Source organism: Amphimedon queenslandica, unplaced genomic scaffold, assembly GCF_000090795.2.
Source record: "Amphimedon queenslandica unplaced genomic scaffold, v1.1 AMPQUscaffold_13358, whole genome shotgun sequence".
NCBI lineage: Eukaryota > Metazoa > Porifera > Demospongiae > Haplosclerida > Niphatidae > Amphimedon > Amphimedon queenslandica.
The window spans coordinates 134,271-154,701 of record NW_003546406.1 but is presented as its reverse complement, the minus strand read 5'-3'; the positions used below and the strand labels follow the sequence as shown (position 1 = coordinate 154,701).

The window sequence follows — 20,431 nt, the reverse complement described above, 5'->3', positions numbered from 1 at the left end:
CCGCAGCTATTAGCTCAAACGGGTCCAGGCATGTAAAAATCCTTCTTCACCATTAGTATCCGTCAGCTCTGGTAGTGGTAATTCGACTGCCATCCCACTTCTGACACCAATGTAACAAGTTTTAACAGACCAAATCAAAGTATCATCAAAGAACCACACAAATCACTAGTTATTATCAATAGTTAAATACATGGTAATGGTTAAATGGTCATGATAACATAAATATAATAATTGTTACAGCAGTACACAACATAAGAAGCGATGTAGTTACTCTTTAGTTTTTACTTACGCTTGTGTAGACCTCCTCAGGTAAGATTGATAGTAGCCTATGAATATCATTACTGTTTTACTGTCCACGAAAATTATTTCAGAGTCAGCTGAGGCTAAGTCATGCCCCTTGTTGTATATTATTTATTGACGTAATTCATTCTCACCCAAAGAGGTCTATAGTTGTGATTTGTGATTGTATGGTGAAAAATCTAAAGGAATGTTTTTCTCCCTTTTTAGCACTTTATCTGCAGGGAAAACGGGATAAAACAACTAAGATTGTCTCCCAAAATCTGCATGGAATTGAGGATTGCCTTGAATTTTCTTAGCAGTCGCAATTTGTTCTGGCATTTATATAAACAACAAACCTCTTTTTGACAATTGCATAGATCGCATGAAATGAAAAGAATTGAAATACCTTTTTGTGTTACCCTTTGTCACCTGGTTGAAAACCATACTTGACTGTACGTCTTATCAGTATGAATGCATGTGCTGCTGTGGTTTTGAAGAATTTTGTTTGACTGCAGCATAGCACTTGCATGCTTTTCATATATTCTCTATGGTACATCTTGCATAGAAAGTTTAGAGCTATGTAGCAATGTTTTTTTATTTGCAACTAGTCATAAAATGGTTTTTTGTAAGTTTTGATGTACATGTAAAAATAAGTAGAAAACTAAAACATTTCTACCATATCGACAAATTAGAAAGAGTGAATTGTTATGTTGAGCAAGTTCATTTAGTGTTGACTAATTATTACACTTCCTCTTCTCCCCTTACAGATTTTCATCAATATGACACTGTCATTTATCGTTCTTTGCATTCTCTTGAGAACCAAGAAAAGATTAGAAAAGTGGCCTCATCTATAGTAAATATTTTATTTGGACAACCTGAGACAACTACAGCTGATATCAAAGATGTCAAGCTGCCTACTATGATTGAAACAAGATCTTATTGCCTACAAGTTTATTTAGCTGACGTTTTCAAAAATCTCCAATTGGGGTGTGTTACACATGTGGAAGAATTAATAAGTCACATAGATAATGTTTATGATTGTCTTTATGTACCTTTATTGCACAACGAAAGAACAAGTTTAAGTACTGTAACAAGAGAATGGAAATGTAATGATTTGAAGCATGTAAGTACCAAATATTATTTGGTAATTTATTTGTAATTCTATTTTAGAATTTGAAACAGACACTACTGGCCCTTGCTCATGATTTGAATAAGAATGAAGGAATTTCCAGTGACAAAAGAATGATTGTGGCAACCGTAATAATTTGCTGTCTTCGAAAAATTGGTTTTACTGATATCTCAGAGGATGAAACACTAAATATATTTAGTTTGTTGACTATTAATTTTCAATTTGAAAGGAGAGAATGTCAAGAGTTACACTCTTTTTTGGAAATGCTGAAGATTGGGAGTTTAAAGTAAATTCAAATTTTTATTATAGAACATTATTGTTATAATAAATAGGACAATATTATTATTTTTAGAAGCAGCAACATCATACATTGTGAGATTTAAAGCTACTGGAGTGAACCATCGTCATTTAATATTGCTGTTTAATTTTGTTTCACTGATGCATTTTATTCAAGGCCACACCAAACCATTTGAATGCCTTGATCAAAGCCCTGAGCAAATTCAATGGCATTTGCTCGATGATGCATTTTCAAAAATTAGGCCTTACATGTATAAAACAATGGATAAACTACAGTCAGAGTTAGCTATAGTGTATCATTTATAGCTATGACTTTTATATTTTAGGGAACTGAAGACACTTCACTCTGATCTTCAAAAGCTTTTTTTGATTGATCCTCTTCTCTTGCCTATTTTTATACAAGCGTGTTCACTTTCTCAATGCAAGGCACTATTTAGAGCAGTATCTCCTTTTTATTCTGTGTCAAATCTAGCATTCAGATTTCAGCATTCATCCTCTATTACAAATGTAAGAGTAAAATATTTGATCACCATCATCCTCTTTAATATTAAATTTTCCCAGAACACAGAAACAATTGTAAAACTTTTGGCTCTAATACATTCTCATGTGGACCATTCCTTTAATGATAACAAGTATCATATGTGTTAATATTTGTGAATTTATATTTGTTTAGGCACGAAGGTGTACAACAGCTTAACTATGCTGTACAATATCTTATGAAAGGCACCATAACAGAATTTCTTAAACCTGTGCCTTTTCCTGTGATATTTGCATCTGTTATGGCGCTTTATTTAAAGGCACTGTCAATGGCCTTAATGTGCTCTAAAAATCCAAATATATTAGATGAAGGGCTTGGATTCACTAATGAAACTGTAAACAATTGGGTAACAGGTATCATTGGTGGAGATATGTTTGGAAACGATGTCACTCGGCCTTCTGGTAAATATTTATTGAAACAAAGTGATGAGTTTGAAGTAAGAATTAAAGCAATACAATTAATATACTATATTATTTGAATTCACAGGTTTGGCAACACATTTTTTTAATTGCTTGTCCAGAAAACGTATCTCAAAGTTGGCAGTATTCACTTTGTTCCATTGTTGATAAAAGGCTTTCAAAAGTAGAATTTATCCCACTTTATTTTGTTATTAATGAATACTTAGGTTCCTTCCCATTTAAAGGCAGATATTTTGCAGTTTGCTGAAAATAATCAAGTTCATCCTCTTTTGTTGCAGACTATTGTGGATAATTTATGTCAGTCTTTGGATGACCTTATTTTTTCAGTTAGTTTATCTAGATCTAAACATTAAATATTGTATATAAATTTTACTATTTTTTAAAAGGATGGACAATCATATACAGACAGTCTTAAAAAATTGCAAGATTCTAAACACATGACAAAAATAATGGAAGATATCTTAAAAAAGAAATATAGAAATAAAGATAAGCTCTCAATTTATGATATTTTAGAATGGGATATTTGGCCTGGATTCATTAGAATATATGGTTAGTTTCTAAAGATTGGTCAAAATTATGTTTGCATTGCTATTACTTAGTTGCCCAGCTTGCATTTCATAAAGAAGGTCTATCTGATAAAGATCAGGAAATTTGTTATGAGGCCATTACAATATTTAATAGTGTCTGTATGGCTGTTTTAGAAGGGTCTATAACTTACGTACTTCTTTGTGAGCTTGATACAAAAAGAAAAGAAGTTCAAAAGTTGTGTGAAGCTATTGGGTCTCGTTTAGATGCTGAGAAGTTGAGACCTTTCAAAAACATTTCCTTTACTGATGTCATTTCCACACTAGAAGTACGTTTGAAGGAATATAAGACATTTCAGCAGACTCAAAAGCAAATTTTTACACTTTTTGAGTATTTAAATGGATCTGAACTCATAATTCCTGGTTAGTTCAAAAATTGTTTTTATGTAATTAATAATTTTTAGAACTAGCAGATGGTACATTAATTGTAGCTGATGTCTCAGAGAGACCTATTTCCTCATTATGCGAAACTATAGACAATAAAATAGTTTGTCATTATTTTGCATTTGCTGCTCCAGTGTTTCCTATCCTGTTCCAGTTTACTCTACTTACCAAGATTTATCACACTAATACATTTCAAAAATTGTGGTATTCTCAAGTAAACCAATACAAAGGGAAAATACTTCAGTGCAGCGATGTAGTTAATCTTATTTGGAATCCTGTTTTTATAAAACTTCGCCAATTTCTTCAAGATTTAAAATCGCTGACAATATCACTTGTGAGTGTTGAACAGCTACTTCAAGAATATTCTTGTAACCATGAAAAAATAAATACTGAACTTTTATTGTTGGAGGAAGGAGTGAGTATGTGTATGGATAAAAAAAGTGACATCACATGGATTGATAGCTGTGTTAAAAAAATGTTGCTCTATCATTCTCTTCATCAAACTGCTACTGCTGCTAAAATATTCTTAGAATTAAAGAATGTTCTTGCTTTAACTGGGGATTTCAATATAGCAGAAAAATTAGCAGCTAAAGTAAGAACTATTACTAAATATAGATCTATAAGTATTTTTGTATACATAACTATAGTTTATGAAGGATGTTAAAGACCAGACCCTCCAGTGTATTAATAACGATTTAGTGAGTACAGTAGAATTCCTCCAAGACATCAGTTCTAACCCCAAAAAACTTGAGTGTTTGAAAATGTTTATTGATTGTCATGGCATAATTGAATGGATTAAATCTGTGACATCAGGTACTTCCTATAATCTATCTATACTATCTATATACTTTACTTTTGTTTGATAGATGTACAGGACTTACAGCACTTTGTTACTATTGCACTTGCTACTGCATCAGCAGGAGAAGATGATTACACACGTGATAGACTCTCAAATCTACGTACTGTAGGCAGTGGATTTGCAAAACTTATTTATTCCTTGCCAAAGAGTACTGGTTGCATAGAACTGGTACGGTGTTGTACTTCGTTATGGGATACATTGAAACGTGATGCAGCATTACCTACGAAATTGGTAAGTATAATATTGATAGATTAGGTGCTAGCACTTTTATTATTAGAGAGATTGCAGTGAGCAGATTGAGTGGTACAAATTAGTAAAAGAGATGCAAGGCTCAGTAGAAAACTCATCATTTGGTCAAATGAACAATATAACAAAGTACGGTATTTATACTGTTGGTTCTCATGCTAAAGGAGCTCAACTGAAGCCTTCAGAATTGATTAAAATGCACTTAGAACAGCGTGACAAGCCATTAGCACAACTGAAGTATTCATTAGATGAGCTACGAGATCTAGAGAGTAAACTTGTTTTGATAACAGGCAGGGAGTCTAAAGAAAGGGCAAATGTAGACTATTTTTTAAAGGTTTGTTTATTATTGATGTTATGCCTGCATTCATTGAAAAATTTCTATTATTTAATGCTCATTCACATTGTAATTGTTTTTAATCAACTGTACCATAGGTTTTCAATACAGTTTGTCATATAACAGATGTACTGATACAATTACTCCAGCATGGTCACAGCAAGTATATGGAATGGGTCCTAAGGTTTCCTTGTACACTTCCTTGTGGCCATGATCGGGATTTAGTTGATCTTTTGACTGATATCCTTAACAACATGACAATTGATTTAGAAGAATGGCAAGGAGAAGTAGCTGAAGCTCGTAACCAATTTTATTGTTTAAATTATTATACCACACAGCAACTTTTACTCTTACGAAAGGAGCTTTCTCATTTTACTGATCATAATTATTGTGGCGACCTCAAACCTGATGTTTTGGCATTGTTGCAGTCTCTTTCAAAAGATATTTCTCATCAGGACCCTCACAAAGTTGTAACTTATATAAGGGAAATATTTGACAATTGGGATGAGGAAAATGAAGATAGCTTGAAATTAGATCCATCTATTGATGAAAGCTATTTACCAGACACTGCACCTAATGAAAGCAGAGAGGCTGATATCATTGCATCGAAACTTCATTCCTCTTCTGTTCCCTATTACCCTCAATTGACATCCAGTGATTTAACTCAAAAACAGAGTGTAATATTAGATAACTTAGTTCAGTCATTTGGTTTTTCAGAAAAACTTATTCTTCTTGCATTTGAGCGTGTAGCTAAACCAGATATTGAGGAAGCGGTAGAGGGATGGTGTATTGAGCATGAAGAAGATTATGTATTTGATGAAGAAGAGATTGGTGATGTAGTTGAATGTCCAACTGAAAATAATGATGATATTGAAAATTTGTTGTTGACTCCAGGTGATTACCATTCAACAAAATCACAAGTTGTTGAAAGAAAAATTCTTGTGAGAGTACGAGAGATGGTTCCTGTTGACAGAGAACATCCAATGGTAAAAGACATGATACTGTCTGGATACTCACCTGAGCAAGCACTTGAAGCAGTGGAAAAATATCCAGATAACATAGATAAGGCAATGGAGTACATTGATAATTTATGTACTGATGTGGATGATCATGAATTATTTCCAGAAACTGTTTTATCATCTTTAGAAAGACAGCAAAGTACTGGATCATATGCATGGTAAGCATGGACTAAATTTTAATTTAATTATATTAACTATCATGCATTTTAGTGATATTGAAATAGTTTGTGATCCTTCTATCAAAAGTTTTTTGACGCTTGAAAAACTTGCTAAAGTACTGGAAAGACTGAACTGCAAATATGCTGGTAAGTATATGATTGTTTCAATTAAATGTAACTTTTATAATTTTTGATAGCTTCTGTTACTTTTGAACGAAATTTTGGTGAAGTTCTGAAAAAGGGAGAGCCAAATTTGATTATAGTTCCTCCTGGTTTGTTTAAATTAATGTACATGATTTGCAATAATTATCTTACGTTTTATGCTTTGATAGATAATGTTCTTAAGACTGTACTGTCTCTATATATGGAAAATAAGGATCTTCCATTGCCAACTTATGAAGAGGTTCTTATATGTAACGAGTATACAACAGCTGAAGAAGTCAATCTGTTGTGGAAAAGAGCAATGGGAGATCCTAATCATTTCAGATTATTTTGTTTAGTTCATGCTGAATTACTGTCATACCAAGTTTGTGATAGTGCCATTAAATCATTGCATGACTTTTCTCAAGGAAACACTGGTAAATAAGTACATATTATCATACAATGAAACTATTAGGTATTTTTTAGAATATAAGCTTGTAATAGTCTGCAGTAATGAGGATCAGGATAAGTCTCACATTGTTGCAAAACTTCAGCTACATAAAAGGCCTTTCTCACTAATTTCCAAGGATGCTGATTTTCATCTATATTTGAGTAATCACTTCACAAATAAATCCTCTAGCACTAATATCTTAGCATCTGTTGTTGATCCTGAAAAGTAAGCAATTAATTTTGCTTTAACCATAAACTTTGTAATATTTTAGCTCACGTGTGAGAGTAGTCAGCTCTACTAGGGCAGGAATGGGAAAGTCATTGTACATACAAAGAATGAAAGAAGATTTGAAACAAAAAAGAAAGTCTACTCATGATATAAATGATGTTGTGATACCATTTCATGGACCAAAAGTCACATTTGATGATATACTAAAGTCACTAAAAGAACCATTTAATGACAAGCAAGATACAAACCAAGCTTGCATATTTCATTTCGATATCTCACCAAATGTATGTAATATTTCTACTCATAAAGTAATGAGTGTTGTTGATTTTTGTAATAGGTTTTAAGACAGGTTGATTCTGTGTTGTTCTCATTGTTGATTCTTCAAGCAGCTTCAGACAGTCAGGGTAAAATATGGAGGTGCCATGAAACTCATCTGTATGCTGTTGAAGTTACAATATTGAAAGTGATTTTTACTTTGAATTATTTATTATCTTACATTAACTTCTCATATAGGAGGAAGAAGATTTTGCTAAAAGTTCAATCACTCTTTTAAATCTCTTACCAAAAGTAGAATGTCACTCACCTAATAATGTTCTTAATTATTTAAGAACCACAAAAGAAGGTTATTGTGTAGTTTATATATTTGTTTATTTTATAATCTTTATAATAATAGATACTAATATTAGAACTGTTGATGATATAGAATTTAGGAGTGAACAATTTCAACGTGTCTATCAGTATCTTAAAAGACACTCAACTAATGCTCCACTTGATACCTTTACTTATGTTCATAAACCAGGGTCTGTCACTGAAAAACCAGCTGAATGTCTACAGTTATATTTACAGTAAGTATAAAATAAAATTTATTTTATTTTCTGTTCCAACAGATATTGTGGTGTGAAAGATCCTTCTTGGTCTGAATTAAAACATTTTGTTGAATTTTTAAATATACAGTTAAAGGCCTGTGAAAATTCAGTTTTCTGCAATGAGCATTATGTAGGAGATGTAATGTCTGGTCTAAAAACTTTTGTTGTCAAGTTTATGATTAGAATGTCAAAAGTAATTTGATAATAACAACCTTTAGTTTATTATTTAATTTTGTGATGACTATTGTAGGATTTTGCTACTTCATCTCTTAAGGGAGAGGTTGCTTTGGAAAATAAAGAGGTGTTAAATAATGATGAGCAACTGCAAGTTTATGAAATTGATAGGAGAAAACGATGGGAGCAGAGGTAAAGATTATACATTTTACACATTATATATTCTTTCTTATAGTTATCATCCATACTTATTCTTTAATAAAGATGGTACTAGCATTACTTTTGTTGGTTTTAATGTTAGTCGTAATGGTGACATTCAAGATCCTAACAAGGGCAATGTGGTGATAGAGCGCAGAGCTATGACACCCCAACTGCACAATGGCCTGAGACACAATCAAGTTGATCTATTAGAAAACTACCGGTCTTGGAACAAAAACACAATGATAAATAAGATTGGTATGGTAATGGGGCTGGAATGGAGCTATGACCCTGATTCCTCTTATGTACTTACTATTGATAATGTTATCAAGATAATGGCTATACACATGAGATTCAGGTAATAATTTTTAGTAAAAGAAATGAAAGGCATTATGTTTCCATTTTACTTTTATTAGGTGTAATATACCTGTTATTATAATGGGTGAAACAGGCTGTGGGAAAACGAGGCTTATCAGGTACATGTGTAATATTGCTGCTCAGTGTTGCAAAAATAGTGGGAGTGAAGTACAGAATATGCTTATTATGAAGGTATAGTCTATTACTTACAATATTAAAGTTGTTTTGTTAAAAGATTCATGGAGGTACTACTGAAAATGAAGTGATTAAGATGGTAGAAAAGGCAGAAGAACTTGCATCTATTAACAGAGAAAAGCATGAAGTTGACACTGTGTTATTCTTTGATGAAGCAAATACAAGTGATGCTATTGGACTGATAAAGGAAGTTATGTGTGATCGCCGTATTAATGGAAGGTCTATTAAAGAGGATGTAAAATTTATTGCCGCTTGTAATCCTTATAGAAAGTTAGTTTATTATATAATTGCATTATGATTATTGTGTTCTGAACAGGCATACAATTGATATGATCAACAAACTGGAGTCTGCTGGTTTGGGATTTTTTGTAAAAGCAACAGAAACTCAACAAAAATTGGGTTAGTCCTTTATAATCACTTCTATGTGATGTATTGTGTATAATTAATATTTGTTATGGCTGGGTTTCCCACAAAGCATGCTAAGTAAGCTAAAATGCATGCTTCATGAGCTAACAAGCCTTGTATATGGTACAACTTTTAAAGATTTTTATAAAATCTAAAATTGAGCAGAATCAGCTCAGAACTTTAATACAACATAGAAACATGTTCATGTATACATATCAGAAAAAATTATAACAATGAAAACTTTTCAATTTTGACAAAATTTGACCCAATACCGTGTACAGGAACTTTTACTCAATTTTGGAGTAACTTTAAATTTTTTTAAAATTCATTTTTGATTGTAATCAGCTCAAAATTTCTACACAACATGTATATGTATCAGGAAAAATTTTTTTAATGCTATGTTATTGGCTTATGAATGTTGTGTTTGTGACCGGCTTTGTCTACTTGTGTCTGTGTTGTGTCTTTGTGTGTGTGTGTTTATGTAAATATCTCTGTACAGTGTGTCTCTTTGATCTACATGTATCTGCATTAAGTTTTGCTACTGTATATTGTCATTGTGTTTTATGTGTAGGTAAAACCCCTCTTCGTCAGTTGGTATATAGAGTATTAGATTTGCCTCCAAGTATGAGACCACTAGTGTATGACTTTGGACAGCTGAATGATGACACTGAGAAAGATTATACCTTTCAAATAGTGAATGACAGATGCAGTGATATTGATGAAGTTAAGGGACAAACTAATGTTATTCAATCAGTAGCTCATGTATTAGCTTGGTCACAAAAATACATGAGAGAAAGAAACGTAAATCATTATAACTGCTGCAAAATTATACTAATTGGCTACTTTTATAGGATGAGTGTAGCTTTGTTAGTTTAAGAGATGTAGAGCGTGCAATGCTGGTATTTAGACATTTTTGTAGACAAAAAGATCACTTCAGAGAAAAAGTTTCTAAGAAAGCTGAAGAAGAGGTTAGTATACATGTGTATATTTTATTTATCACTAATAACTCAATATAGGAAGAAGATATTGTGCAGTGTGATATAGCACGCTCACTAATACTAGCAATTAGTGTGTGCTATCATGCCAGACTACAGGACAGAGTTGAATATGAAACTAATGTGGTACAAGAGTTCAAACCTCCTTTGACAGTTACCGGAAGAGAACAATTTTGTAACGAAATTAGATGGTAAAAATTAATTGTTATATTTAATGATTAATTATTTTTGTAATGGGAACAGGTGTCAAGACATTTTGTTAGATAATATGAAGCTTGGTCCCAATATTGCTAGAAATGCTGCTCTAAGAGAGAATGTATTTATGATGGCCATATGTATTGAATTACGGATACCTTTGTTTCTTGTTGGCAAGCCAGGCAGCTCTAAATCACTAGCAAAATCTATTGTTGCTGATTCAATGATTGGAAGGCTTTCAGATAATGAGTTCATTAGAGGATTTAAAGAGGTTTTTTAGTATTATGAAATTTAATATCATCATAAGATAATTTTAGGTCCACATGTTTTCATACCAGTGCAGTCAATTGTCGACTCCAGAGAGTGTTATTGAAATATTCAACACTGCTAAAGGATTTCAAAAGAAGGAAGATGTCAAAAATTATGTGTCAGTTGTAGTTTTAGATGAGGTTGGATTAGCTGAAGACTCTCCCAATCTTCCATTAAAAGCTCTTCATCCACTTTTGGAGGATGGAACTGAGGGAGCTGATGGAAAAGAACAAGTAGCTATTAAAATTGTTTTACGAATTTTTATTGTTCTGAACTTTGTAGATCATTGATCGTAATAAGCGTGTGGCTTTTATTGGAATATCTAACTGGGCTCTTGATCCTGCTAAAATGAACAGAGGTGTTATGGTTACCAGAGGTGACCCTGATGTAGATGAGCTTGTTCTTTCTGCAAAGTATTAATTATCCTTTCATCATGATAAATCATTGTATTGGTAGGGGAATATGCTCTAATGAGACAAATGATCCTATCAAAGAAAAACTGAGTATGTACTTTCATCCATTGGCTTCTGCTTATAAGGACATATGTGAAGAACAAGACCAAAGGCAAAAACCATTTTTTGGTCTTAGAGACTTTTACAGGTATATACTAATTATTTTTGGGCCTGTCATGTATAGTAGGTGGTCCTGGTTCTGGTTTAGCTGAGATTATTGTTAAATTTAGGATTTTAGAATTGTTTGGGGGTCCGATTTAGGGTTTTAGCTAATGCAGCCAAATTTACACAAGGGGGGTTCAAAATATTGTATCAGTAAAAAAATGGTCCAGAACCATGCACTTTTTGTCATAAGACCAAATTCTTGTGCTAAACACACCATTTAAACTACTTGTACTGTACTTGTAGCCTCATAAAAATGCTCTATTGGATGTGCAAGAAGAGTGATAGGCCCTTGACTGACCCTCAACTTCAACATGCAATAAAGCGAAACTTTGGTGGGCTAGATGTTGACGAAATTGATACATATGGAATTTTTAAACACTATTTTAAGGACTTAGAGCACAAGCCTGATTTAAGAAGTGTCACTAACGAAGTGAGTTAACATACATGCATTATAAAAAATGGTTATTTAAAAATTATTAAAAAAATTATTGATTAGAACTTGAAGGATATTCTAGTGCCTGATAACAGCCCACTAGGTCTAATAAGAAAAAGCTTGCAGACAAGGGAAGTGTCTTGGCATGGGTAAGAACAACTGTAAGATTATTATTTCTTTACTGAGAGACTTTATAGAGAAAATCGCTACTTGCTGTTTCTGACTGAAAATTATGCTGCACTTCAGGTCATCAAGCATTATCTACATGAAGAAGTTGGATTGAGAGAAGTTGGAATTGAAGATGATAGGGCTGAAGGCTATAGCCTTGAAGCCTCCTTGAGTCTTGTAACTGATGATTCACTGAAGGCAAGAAGCATGGAACACAAAATGAAACCATTTGTTCTTTTTGGTAGCTCTTTTCCCAAAGACAGAGAGTACACTCAAGTGTGTCGTAATATCAATCAGATTAAGATATGTATGGAAACTGGTCGTACTGTCATTCTTCTTAATCTCGAAAATCTTTATGAGAGCTTGTATGACTTGTTAAACCAGTATTATATTCATCATGGAGACCAAAGATATGTAGACCTTGGGCTACAAACTCACAGAGTTAAATGCCGTGTACACCATAACTTTAAGTAAGTTCACCTGTACTATTTTTGATTGTAGTACACTATCATTGCAGGCTGATTTTGATAGCAGAGAAAGCTACTGTCTATAGAAAGTTTCCTACCCCACTTATCAACCGACTTGAGAAGCACTTTGTATTGTCAGAGACAGTTCTTTTGGAATGGCAAAAGGAAGTTCTTAAAAATCTCATTGAATGGATAGACAAATTTGGTGAAATCAGTACATCAGATAGCAAGTAATATGCTTAGTAACTATCTTTACTGTATATACTGTTATACTTTATAGGTTTACAAAACAAGATGCTTTTATAGGTTATCAAAGTGATACCCCAGCTTCAGTTATTTTTCAAGCTACTCATGAAATACAACAGGAAGGTCGATACATTGAAAATGAAGTCTCAGATGAATTACAGGAGGCTGTATTAGAGTGTGGTAAAAAGATGCTGTTACAGATGGCATCACCAGAAGCTCTAATACGATTGAAATCTACTTCACTGGAGGATGAGCAGAAATACTTAAGTCAAATCTATTATTTTGATCAGCATCATGGCTCTATTGTTGAATTTCTTAATTATCATCTTCATAAAACTCGTAATTTGTCTGGACTTTTGATACAAGTACTGTACAATATGCTAATTTATCATCAAATTACTATTTATTTAGGTAACAACTCATAGTCACCTTCTTTCAAAACATGAGGCAAATGAGTTATACAGAAGTGTTGATATCAAGAATGGAGGATGCCATTTACTGCAGGAGTTTGATACTGAGATGAATTTTAGTCACAAAATTAGGTTTGTTGTATCAGTTATCAATATGTCTATTATTTTATTTTAATAATTAATTTTAGTCCTTCATTTTCTGATAAAGAGGAATCCCTATTAATTATTCAGTGTGACTCTGGACACCTATATGGTGATTTGTTAGCATGTGCTCGATACCGTATTGATGATGAGAGAGAGAAGAATAAGATGAGACATAAAACTGGAGAAGGGATTACCCACGTTCTTTTTATTGTACATCTTCCTCGTCAAATTGATGCTACAAATAGCTCTTTCGTTGGGTTTCAAGGAGGGTCTTGGATTTCAGCTCACATTGATGACATAAGGCCTCCTCTTGACTCTGATCTTACACTTGACGATGCTCAAAATGCTCCTATCAGTCATCTGTTTTATAACGGACAGTTTTTGATTGATGAGGAAATGGAAATAGAATTGAAGGAAGACTCTGATTTGATTGAATCAGAAGAAGAGGTAATGGAAGACAATCAATCACTGGCAAGGTCTCAGTCAGACAATGAAGAGGAAGATATGTCTGGCAATGCAGTTGTATATGATGATGGCCTCAAAGTAGAGGATTTAGAAGAGTTGTCTTCTGATGATGTACATGCTGACGACATGCAAAATTCTATATCCGAAAAGGTAATTTTTTAAAAATTGAGGTACATGTAATTGTTTGTATTATATTATAATTGGAGCATTGCTGTGAAATTTCACAAAATGGTATTACTGTTAAATACACTTTCATGTAGTTATTATAAAATTTGTTTTCTTTTTAATAGAGTGATGATGCTGAGGTTCCTGCTAGTAAAAAGCAACACTCTCAATGCAGTCGATTGTATAACTGCATTCAAGCAGCAGTAGCTTCATTGATTGAAACTGGAGATTCTAGGAAGCAAACAGCAGCAGCTATGAGAGTCAAAATATTACTGAAGCACATTCCACCGAATCCTTCATTTCCTTTAGGTACCATGCATGCAGTGAAAAATTTTTATAGATTTTGCATTTGTTTTGAAAATTAATGAAAATAAAATCCTTAAAAATTAATCTAATACAATATAAAATTAAATATGCAAAATATTTTATGTTAGTGCCAATTTTTGTCATTCCGCTATGATCCTCATGCTATTAGATTGTAAGTATGGAAAAACCAAATTAACAATATTTTGACTAAAAAATTTGATGCTATATATACACACATCACATATGGACAAATTTACAAAATTTTACAGTGCTTGAAAATTTTTCATTGTACAGTATACTATTTTTAAAATCATTTATAGATACCAAAACATTTTATGGTGCACTTGTGAAGCATCTAAGAAGTTTGTTGCAAGAAAGGGAGGAAAAACGACCAGACATATGCAGTGAATGGGTACTGAATGAAGCTTTGAGTGGTAAGAAGTTACAGAGTGGAGGAACTTTCCAGAATGTCTTGTCAAGAAAACTAGATGAAGTCATCACTCCTATATTTGCAGCTGTTCTATTATTTGTTGATCAATACTCAAACCTTAACCTATTAGAGCATTCAAAGTAATCAATGCATATACAATGATATATAATATATATTCCTATAATTTTGTTTAGTGAGTATTTAAAAACTCTATGGCATGCTATCTTTAGTAACGAAGAAGTGATACGTTTCAGTTTTCAGAACTATACCTTAGGGTTGGGTATTTCTTATCAAGTTGCAGTGCCTGGTATGGGACAAACATTAGCAGCTGAATCAGAATTTGATTGTGAGTTTCCTTTTTTCTGGTTGATTAAGGAAGCCATTGAATCTAAATGGGAAACTGTAAGAAGTTCTTCGGGTAAATATTAAAGTAGTATGTTATAATAAATAACATCATTATTTGCCATTAGATGATCATCGTCAAAATGTGCATGTTAGACTGTGTGACATGTTACATGATGATCCAGTTGCTAATGTATTAATGAGAGTACCACAAAAGCATTGGTCAGAGTTGTGCCTTTTATATCTTAATGATGTCCTGAGGAGTGTGCATAATGCACCTCATCATAAAGCTTCTGATGAATATGAGGTACAGTACTATTGCAGTTTTTCTCAGAGTACATTTTATTTTTTAATGTAGATATTAAAAAATTCTCTTATTGCTCTAATTAATGGTCCTGATCTCTCTCCACACAAGTCTCTTCTGTCCTTTCTTGCAGCAGTTCATGTTGTATACAATGAGTATCAAAAGGATATTATGTGGTTTGGACAACTGACAGCACACAGTCCAGGAATATTACTTCAGCTAGCTCGAGAAGGTCATTCTTCAGTTAATATTATGTTACTAATAATGCACTATTTATTTTTATTAGATTTTTGTGACTGCCAATACTTTAAGCTACCATTGTATGCAGTTAAAGTTTCTATTAGTCCTGATAACCTTGCCTTACCCCTTACACCTGAAAAGAGAGGATTTATTCGTCAAAGACTAGTCAAATTGCAATTGTGTCAAAATTCAATTGATTCTATATTAACTCTTGCACCAAATAATGAATTTACTCAAGAAATCAGGTATATAAATCACTCCAAACATTTTAGTTTTCAATAATTTTTAGGATAACATGGCAATGTGTACGAGCTGTCCAGCTTTTCATTGAGCATGTAGCTTTGAAATGTTCACAAGATGAGAATGATCAAAAGTTTATCACTTTTGTGCAGTATGCTAACAGAATCAATGTAGTGAGTACATTAAATCAGACTTTGAAAATAAAGAAACTTTAATGCAATTAATAATTTAAAACACAAAATATTTTTTTCAATATTATAATAATGATGGAAACACAAAACAACAACTTGAAATTTATTCCACCAATTATTTTTTACATAAAAATTTCCTGTTCTTTTTTCAGCGTCTGAAATGTGAGTTTGTGAAATTAGATGCCATTTTAATTGTCAAGAAAGTTTTACAAACTGTGGACAGAGAAGCTAAATCAAAGCTAAAATTTACGTTAGTACTATAATTTTAAACTTTATTTGTTCAATACATTTATTTTTAGTGACAAAATGAAAGAAATGCTCCGAGAGTGTTGCAAGTCCTATTTCATGGAAGTTGTTTCTTCTCTATGTTTTGGTCAAGCCACTCCACCTGAGCCTGATCTTATTAGTGAGCTGTTAAATATTGTTATTACAGAACAGAATAAGACTAAAGAGTTCACTTACTCTGAGGAGGAAAAAGCTGATAAAGTTCCTGTCATACGATCCTTTTTACTACAGCTACTACTGGAACACAAGTAAAGGGACTTATAATTATTTTAATATTAGCATTATACTTTAAGTATGGAGGAGGTGAAACAACATTTAAGTTCTTACTTTGAGAAAGCTCAGCACCTGATTCAAAATGATCATAATTTGTGTTTATTATGTATCCAGTGCTTAGAGGTATGCTTATAATTTAATTAGATTGCCTTTTATACTCTAGTTTTTAGGATGCCATTTACAAGCAGCATGGTCAGTTTTCTCTTCAAATGAAAGTAGAAAAGGCTCTTTCTACAATTGAGCAGGGAAAGGAATTAATCAGTGGTAGTGAGACCCCTTATCCGGGAGAAGAAATTAGTTTGGAATATTTGGAAGGAGTTTCAATGTTGCGATTCTCACTGTCTGTCATAGCTGAACTTATTCATTACCAGTACAGCAACAAAGAGACTGAAGAAATAACATACACTCACCATTCTCAGCTCCTCTTAAACAAAGCTAAGGAATGTTGCAGTGATGATCATTTGAATGAGGATGACACTGGACCTGGTGTGTTCCTCCTCAAACAAATAGGAAAGCAATATGGAGTTGCTTTCCTCACTAACCTTACTTCTGATGCTACTATGCAGTGGGTAGTACCCCGAAGCCTACGCCAATCAGATGATGTAAGTATACCTCTGTTGTATCATACATGAAAGCATTATAGGAAGATACTCATCAAGTCAATGATCCTTTTGTAATTTATGATGGTTATGACAAATTTCAAACAATCCTGACCGATGCAGTGTATGGAAAGGACTTGACACAACTACAAGCAACTATCCAAGTAACATAACTTCATCTTATTCTTAATGTGAAGGTTTTAATGTACAGAGTCTTGCTACTGCAGATGTGGTTCCATTACTGGTAGGAACTTATCAAGTTATTACTGGTAGTGCTGTGTTTACTGCTGACTCTAAAATAATTTCAGTGAGATTTTAAACTAATTTTTTTTACAAAATAATCATTTGATGCTATAGGACAACATTAAAAAAGAAGTATTAGCTACTATTAAACAATGTGAAGGACTTAAAAGAGAAGTGAGTGCATATTACATGTAACATGCCATTAGTTCTATTTTATGATTGCTCACAGCTTTTGTGGATAGCTCAGCATCTCATAGAGGATACTTATTATGGTAGACTGGAGGTCATGACTCTTAGACCAGGAATGAGCCCACAGAATAGATTACTGACTGATCTTGTTACTCATGTAGCCATAGCTGTACAATGTACATCAAATAAATTACTTACACCATTCATTCAAATGATAAGTCGTCCAGGAGATTTAAAAGTAAAATAATTGTATTATTATGTACCAGTGTGTGTACAACAATGCTTATTAGGATTGTTTTTTACCTACAATGCCAGACGATTCTCTTCCTGATGTTAGGAATGCTGTTGGTGGTGGAAAATTTTATGGTATAAATAATTAAGTTCATAATTTTTATTGTATTTTATGTTAATTAATTTTTAGAATGTCCAAGAGGACATCCTTATTTTGTATCTGAGGTAAAACCTTAGCTTTAATCATCACTGTAATTATTTTTGTCCGTAACAGTGTGGTAAACCACTTCAACAATATGCTTGTCCAATTTGTCACTCACGTATTGGTGGTCAAAATCATACACTTGAATCAACAAATAGGATTGCTAGGACGTAAGTAATTTGTATAAAACATTTTGTTCCTATTGTATTGTTAACTGCATTGTAAGGACTGATATAACTGAAACTGGTTATGCTCTTGGCCAACCACATCAAAGAGAAAGCATGCCATCAACTGAAAGGTCATTATCTGTTCCAGCCTGTGCTATTATTAGAGCACTAATGCACTCTTCATTACTTTGGACTTCATGTACTAATGAGGTATATTTTTGTGTATCATTTATTTTATGATAGTTCCTTAACTGTATAGCACTCAATGAATAATTTATTGGATTTGATCAAGACACCAGTTGCCCCAAATAATGTGTCATTGTTTTTTTGGCAGCATCTATCTTATGATATTAAAATGTTAAGTGCCTCACTAGGCAAAAGTGAAGATGATGCTTGTCTTATATTGCATATACTGTTAAAGAACATTGCCACTTTGAATCCTAGAGGAGGTAAGCTCAGTATTGTAATTGCTTATTTTATTTCTATCCTTTTACTATAGGAAATGCAACAAACCTTAGTTCAAAGGAACACAGACGTGAATGGGAAAAGTCATTTCATGACTTATATATTAAACCTGTACTGACAGTAAGTTTTGTTTTGTATTATGTATGTATTTATATTTTGTTTCAGAATTTAGATGCCAACCTTCATAAAGCAACTGATTTAATCTTAAATCACAAAAAAGAAGGTAACTAATGATTTGGTGCAATTGTTGTTATTTTTAATTAAGAACGTGATCGATTGTTTTATGTGATTCATGAGAGAGTACAGATACCACCTAATGTTATTGTGCCTCATTTGTGGAGTTATCATTCACGCATTACACTCAAAAATGTGCTGCAAGTACTACAAGCAGAAAAAGAAACTTATCCAATATTATATGAGTTTTTGATACAGGTAAGGCATTGAAAGTTATGGTAACATTTAAATATTTTTTAGGATCAGTTTCTAAGAGCTACACAATACCTTCCATCTATCATTAAATTGCAGCAGCAAATGTATAAAATGAGTCATAAAAAGTTGGACAAGAAGGAAGCAACACAATGGACAATCAGAGACTACCTTAAAGGCTTTAGGCAGCCACGAGGTACATTTCAATTTCTGTTGTTTGATGTGCAATGGCCAAAGTTTATCACAAAATTTTGGCATAGTCCTCATGCAGCTTGTTGTCAGTGGATTGTAAAATTGCTTAAGAAATTGGACCCAAGCCCTGTACTATGGTAAAAATAGTGCAAGATATTTTGACTAAAATCGCAATGAGAGAATTTTTCTCTTTTACAATTTTTTTCTGATGCACATACATGTCCTTATGTTGTGTATCAACTTGACTTATTCACATCAAAATTAAATTTTTATTTATTTTAAAAGCTGCTCAAAAATTGGTCCAAAGTCTTTTTGTACTATGTGTACTACAGGGATTTTAACTAAAATAATTATGAAAATCTAAGATGCAAAAATCTTCCATTTAAAAATTTTTTTCAATGCACATACATGTAGTTATGTTGTGTAGAAAGACTGAACTAATTCTGATCAAGTTTGGATTTTTTTAGGATTTTAAAAATTGCTCAAAAATTGAGCCAAAGTACATGTACCTGCCATTTGTTAAAACAGGCCAATTTTTGAAAAATGTCCAAGGCTATATTATAGCCCATGGTTTTTCCCAAAAAATGGCTAAAAAGTCACCCTCAATTTTTAGCACATTTTCCAATACATATTGATATTCTTATGCTGTGTAGAAAGTTTGAGTCAATTCTAACTTCAATTTTTCAAGTTATGGCCATTTAAAAAATTTTTATAGCCCATGGTTGTTTCCAAAAACAGGCTCTGAAATCACTCAAATTTTTATTACATTTTCTGATACATATTGATGTCCTATTGTCCTTATGCTATGTAGAAAGTTTGAGCTAATTCTGACTTACAATTTTTAAGTTATGACTATTTTAGGAAATTTGCCTAAATCTGATAAATACCCTGTACTATAGCCCATGGTATTTTCCAAAAAATGGCTAAAAATTACCTCCAATTTTTATTACATTTTCCGATACATGTTGATGTTTTCATGTTGTGTAGAAAGTTTAAGTTGATTCCAACTTAATTTTTTCAAGTTATGACCATTTAAAAAAATCAGCCATTTTTCAAAAGATTCCCTGTACTATAGCACATGGTATTTTCCGAAAAATGGCTAAAAAATTACCCCAAATTTTTATTACAATTTCCGATACATGTTGATGTCCTTATGTTGTGTAGAAAGTTTAAGTTGATTTCGACTTAATTTTTTCAAGTTATGACCATTTTAAAAAATTAGCTATTTTTC

The 20,431-nt window shown here is 32.6% G+C and overlaps 1 protein-coding gene across 1 annotated transcript in view; it reads left to right on the top strand.

Annotated features, from left to right (window-relative positions):
• LOC100637168 (E3 ubiquitin-protein ligase RNF213-like) overlaps positions 1–20,431 on the top strand; it is a 29,927-nt gene that overhangs the window by 7,029 nt on the left and 2,467 nt on the right. Inside the window, exons 3-69 of the mRNA XM_019997676.1 lie at positions 1,047–1,402; positions 1,450–1,694; positions 1,741–1,986; positions 2,032–2,212; positions 2,267–2,337; positions 2,379–2,679; positions 2,730–2,825; positions 2,869–2,988; positions 3,049–3,211; positions 3,262–3,609; positions 3,651–4,222; positions 4,278–4,443; positions 4,497–4,720; positions 4,767–5,069; positions 5,168–6,246; positions 6,299–6,393; positions 6,444–6,518; positions 6,579–6,824; positions 6,874–7,063; positions 7,110–7,350; positions 7,404–7,529; positions 7,580–7,688; positions 7,740–7,911; positions 7,954–8,125; positions 8,183–8,298; positions 8,342–8,662; positions 8,721–8,853; positions 8,897–9,126; positions 9,173–9,255; positions 9,833–10,062; positions 10,113–10,229; positions 10,278–10,447; positions 10,500–10,722; positions 10,769–10,993; positions 11,043–11,173; positions 11,217–11,360; positions 11,621–11,807; positions 11,874–11,959; positions 12,008–12,448; positions 12,496–12,675; positions 12,726–13,056; positions 13,103–13,233; positions 13,290–13,860; positions 14,001–14,184; positions 14,502–14,751; positions 14,806–15,029; positions 15,082–15,260; positions 15,312–15,489; positions 15,544–15,742; positions 15,787–15,910; positions 16,081–16,178; positions 16,228–16,461; positions 16,507–16,609; positions 16,657–17,088; positions 17,130–17,249; positions 17,297–17,392; positions 17,443–17,502; positions 17,558–17,755; positions 17,808–17,883; positions 17,939–17,973; positions 18,023–18,120; positions 18,177–18,327; positions 18,377–18,566; positions 18,617–18,702; positions 18,748–18,805; positions 18,848–19,014; positions 19,057–19,204. Coding sequence (XP_019853235.1) covers positions 1,047–1,402; positions 1,450–1,694; positions 1,741–1,986; positions 2,032–2,212; positions 2,267–2,337; positions 2,379–2,679; positions 2,730–2,825; positions 2,869–2,988; positions 3,049–3,211; positions 3,262–3,609; positions 3,651–4,222; positions 4,278–4,443; positions 4,497–4,720; positions 4,767–5,069; positions 5,168–6,246; positions 6,299–6,393; positions 6,444–6,518; positions 6,579–6,824; positions 6,874–7,063; positions 7,110–7,350; positions 7,404–7,529; positions 7,580–7,688; positions 7,740–7,911; positions 7,954–8,125; positions 8,183–8,298; positions 8,342–8,662; positions 8,721–8,853; positions 8,897–9,126; positions 9,173–9,255; positions 9,833–10,062; positions 10,113–10,229; positions 10,278–10,447; positions 10,500–10,722; positions 10,769–10,993; positions 11,043–11,173; positions 11,217–11,360; positions 11,621–11,807; positions 11,874–11,959; positions 12,008–12,448; positions 12,496–12,675; positions 12,726–13,056; positions 13,103–13,233; positions 13,290–13,860; positions 14,001–14,184; positions 14,502–14,751; positions 14,806–15,029; positions 15,082–15,260; positions 15,312–15,489; positions 15,544–15,742; positions 15,787–15,910; positions 16,081–16,178; positions 16,228–16,461; positions 16,507–16,609; positions 16,657–17,088; positions 17,130–17,249; positions 17,297–17,392; positions 17,443–17,502; positions 17,558–17,755; positions 17,808–17,883; positions 17,939–17,973; positions 18,023–18,120; positions 18,177–18,327; positions 18,377–18,566; positions 18,617–18,702; positions 18,748–18,805; positions 18,848–19,014; positions 19,057–19,204 — 13,635 coding nt within the window. The remainder of the gene's footprint in view (positions 1–1,046; positions 1,403–1,449; positions 1,695–1,740; positions 1,987–2,031; positions 2,213–2,266; positions 2,338–2,378; positions 2,680–2,729; positions 2,826–2,868; positions 2,989–3,048; positions 3,212–3,261; positions 3,610–3,650; positions 4,223–4,277; positions 4,444–4,496; positions 4,721–4,766; positions 5,070–5,167; positions 6,247–6,298; positions 6,394–6,443; positions 6,519–6,578; positions 6,825–6,873; positions 7,064–7,109; positions 7,351–7,403; positions 7,530–7,579; positions 7,689–7,739; positions 7,912–7,953; positions 8,126–8,182; positions 8,299–8,341; positions 8,663–8,720; positions 8,854–8,896; positions 9,127–9,172; positions 9,256–9,832; positions 10,063–10,112; positions 10,230–10,277; positions 10,448–10,499; positions 10,723–10,768; positions 10,994–11,042; positions 11,174–11,216; positions 11,361–11,620; positions 11,808–11,873; positions 11,960–12,007; positions 12,449–12,495; positions 12,676–12,725; positions 13,057–13,102; positions 13,234–13,289; positions 13,861–14,000; positions 14,185–14,501; positions 14,752–14,805; positions 15,030–15,081; positions 15,261–15,311; positions 15,490–15,543; positions 15,743–15,786; positions 15,911–16,080; positions 16,179–16,227; positions 16,462–16,506; positions 16,610–16,656; positions 17,089–17,129; positions 17,250–17,296; positions 17,393–17,442; positions 17,503–17,557; positions 17,756–17,807; positions 17,884–17,938; positions 17,974–18,022; positions 18,121–18,176; positions 18,328–18,376; positions 18,567–18,616; positions 18,703–18,747; positions 18,806–18,847; positions 19,015–19,056; positions 19,205–20,431) is intronic.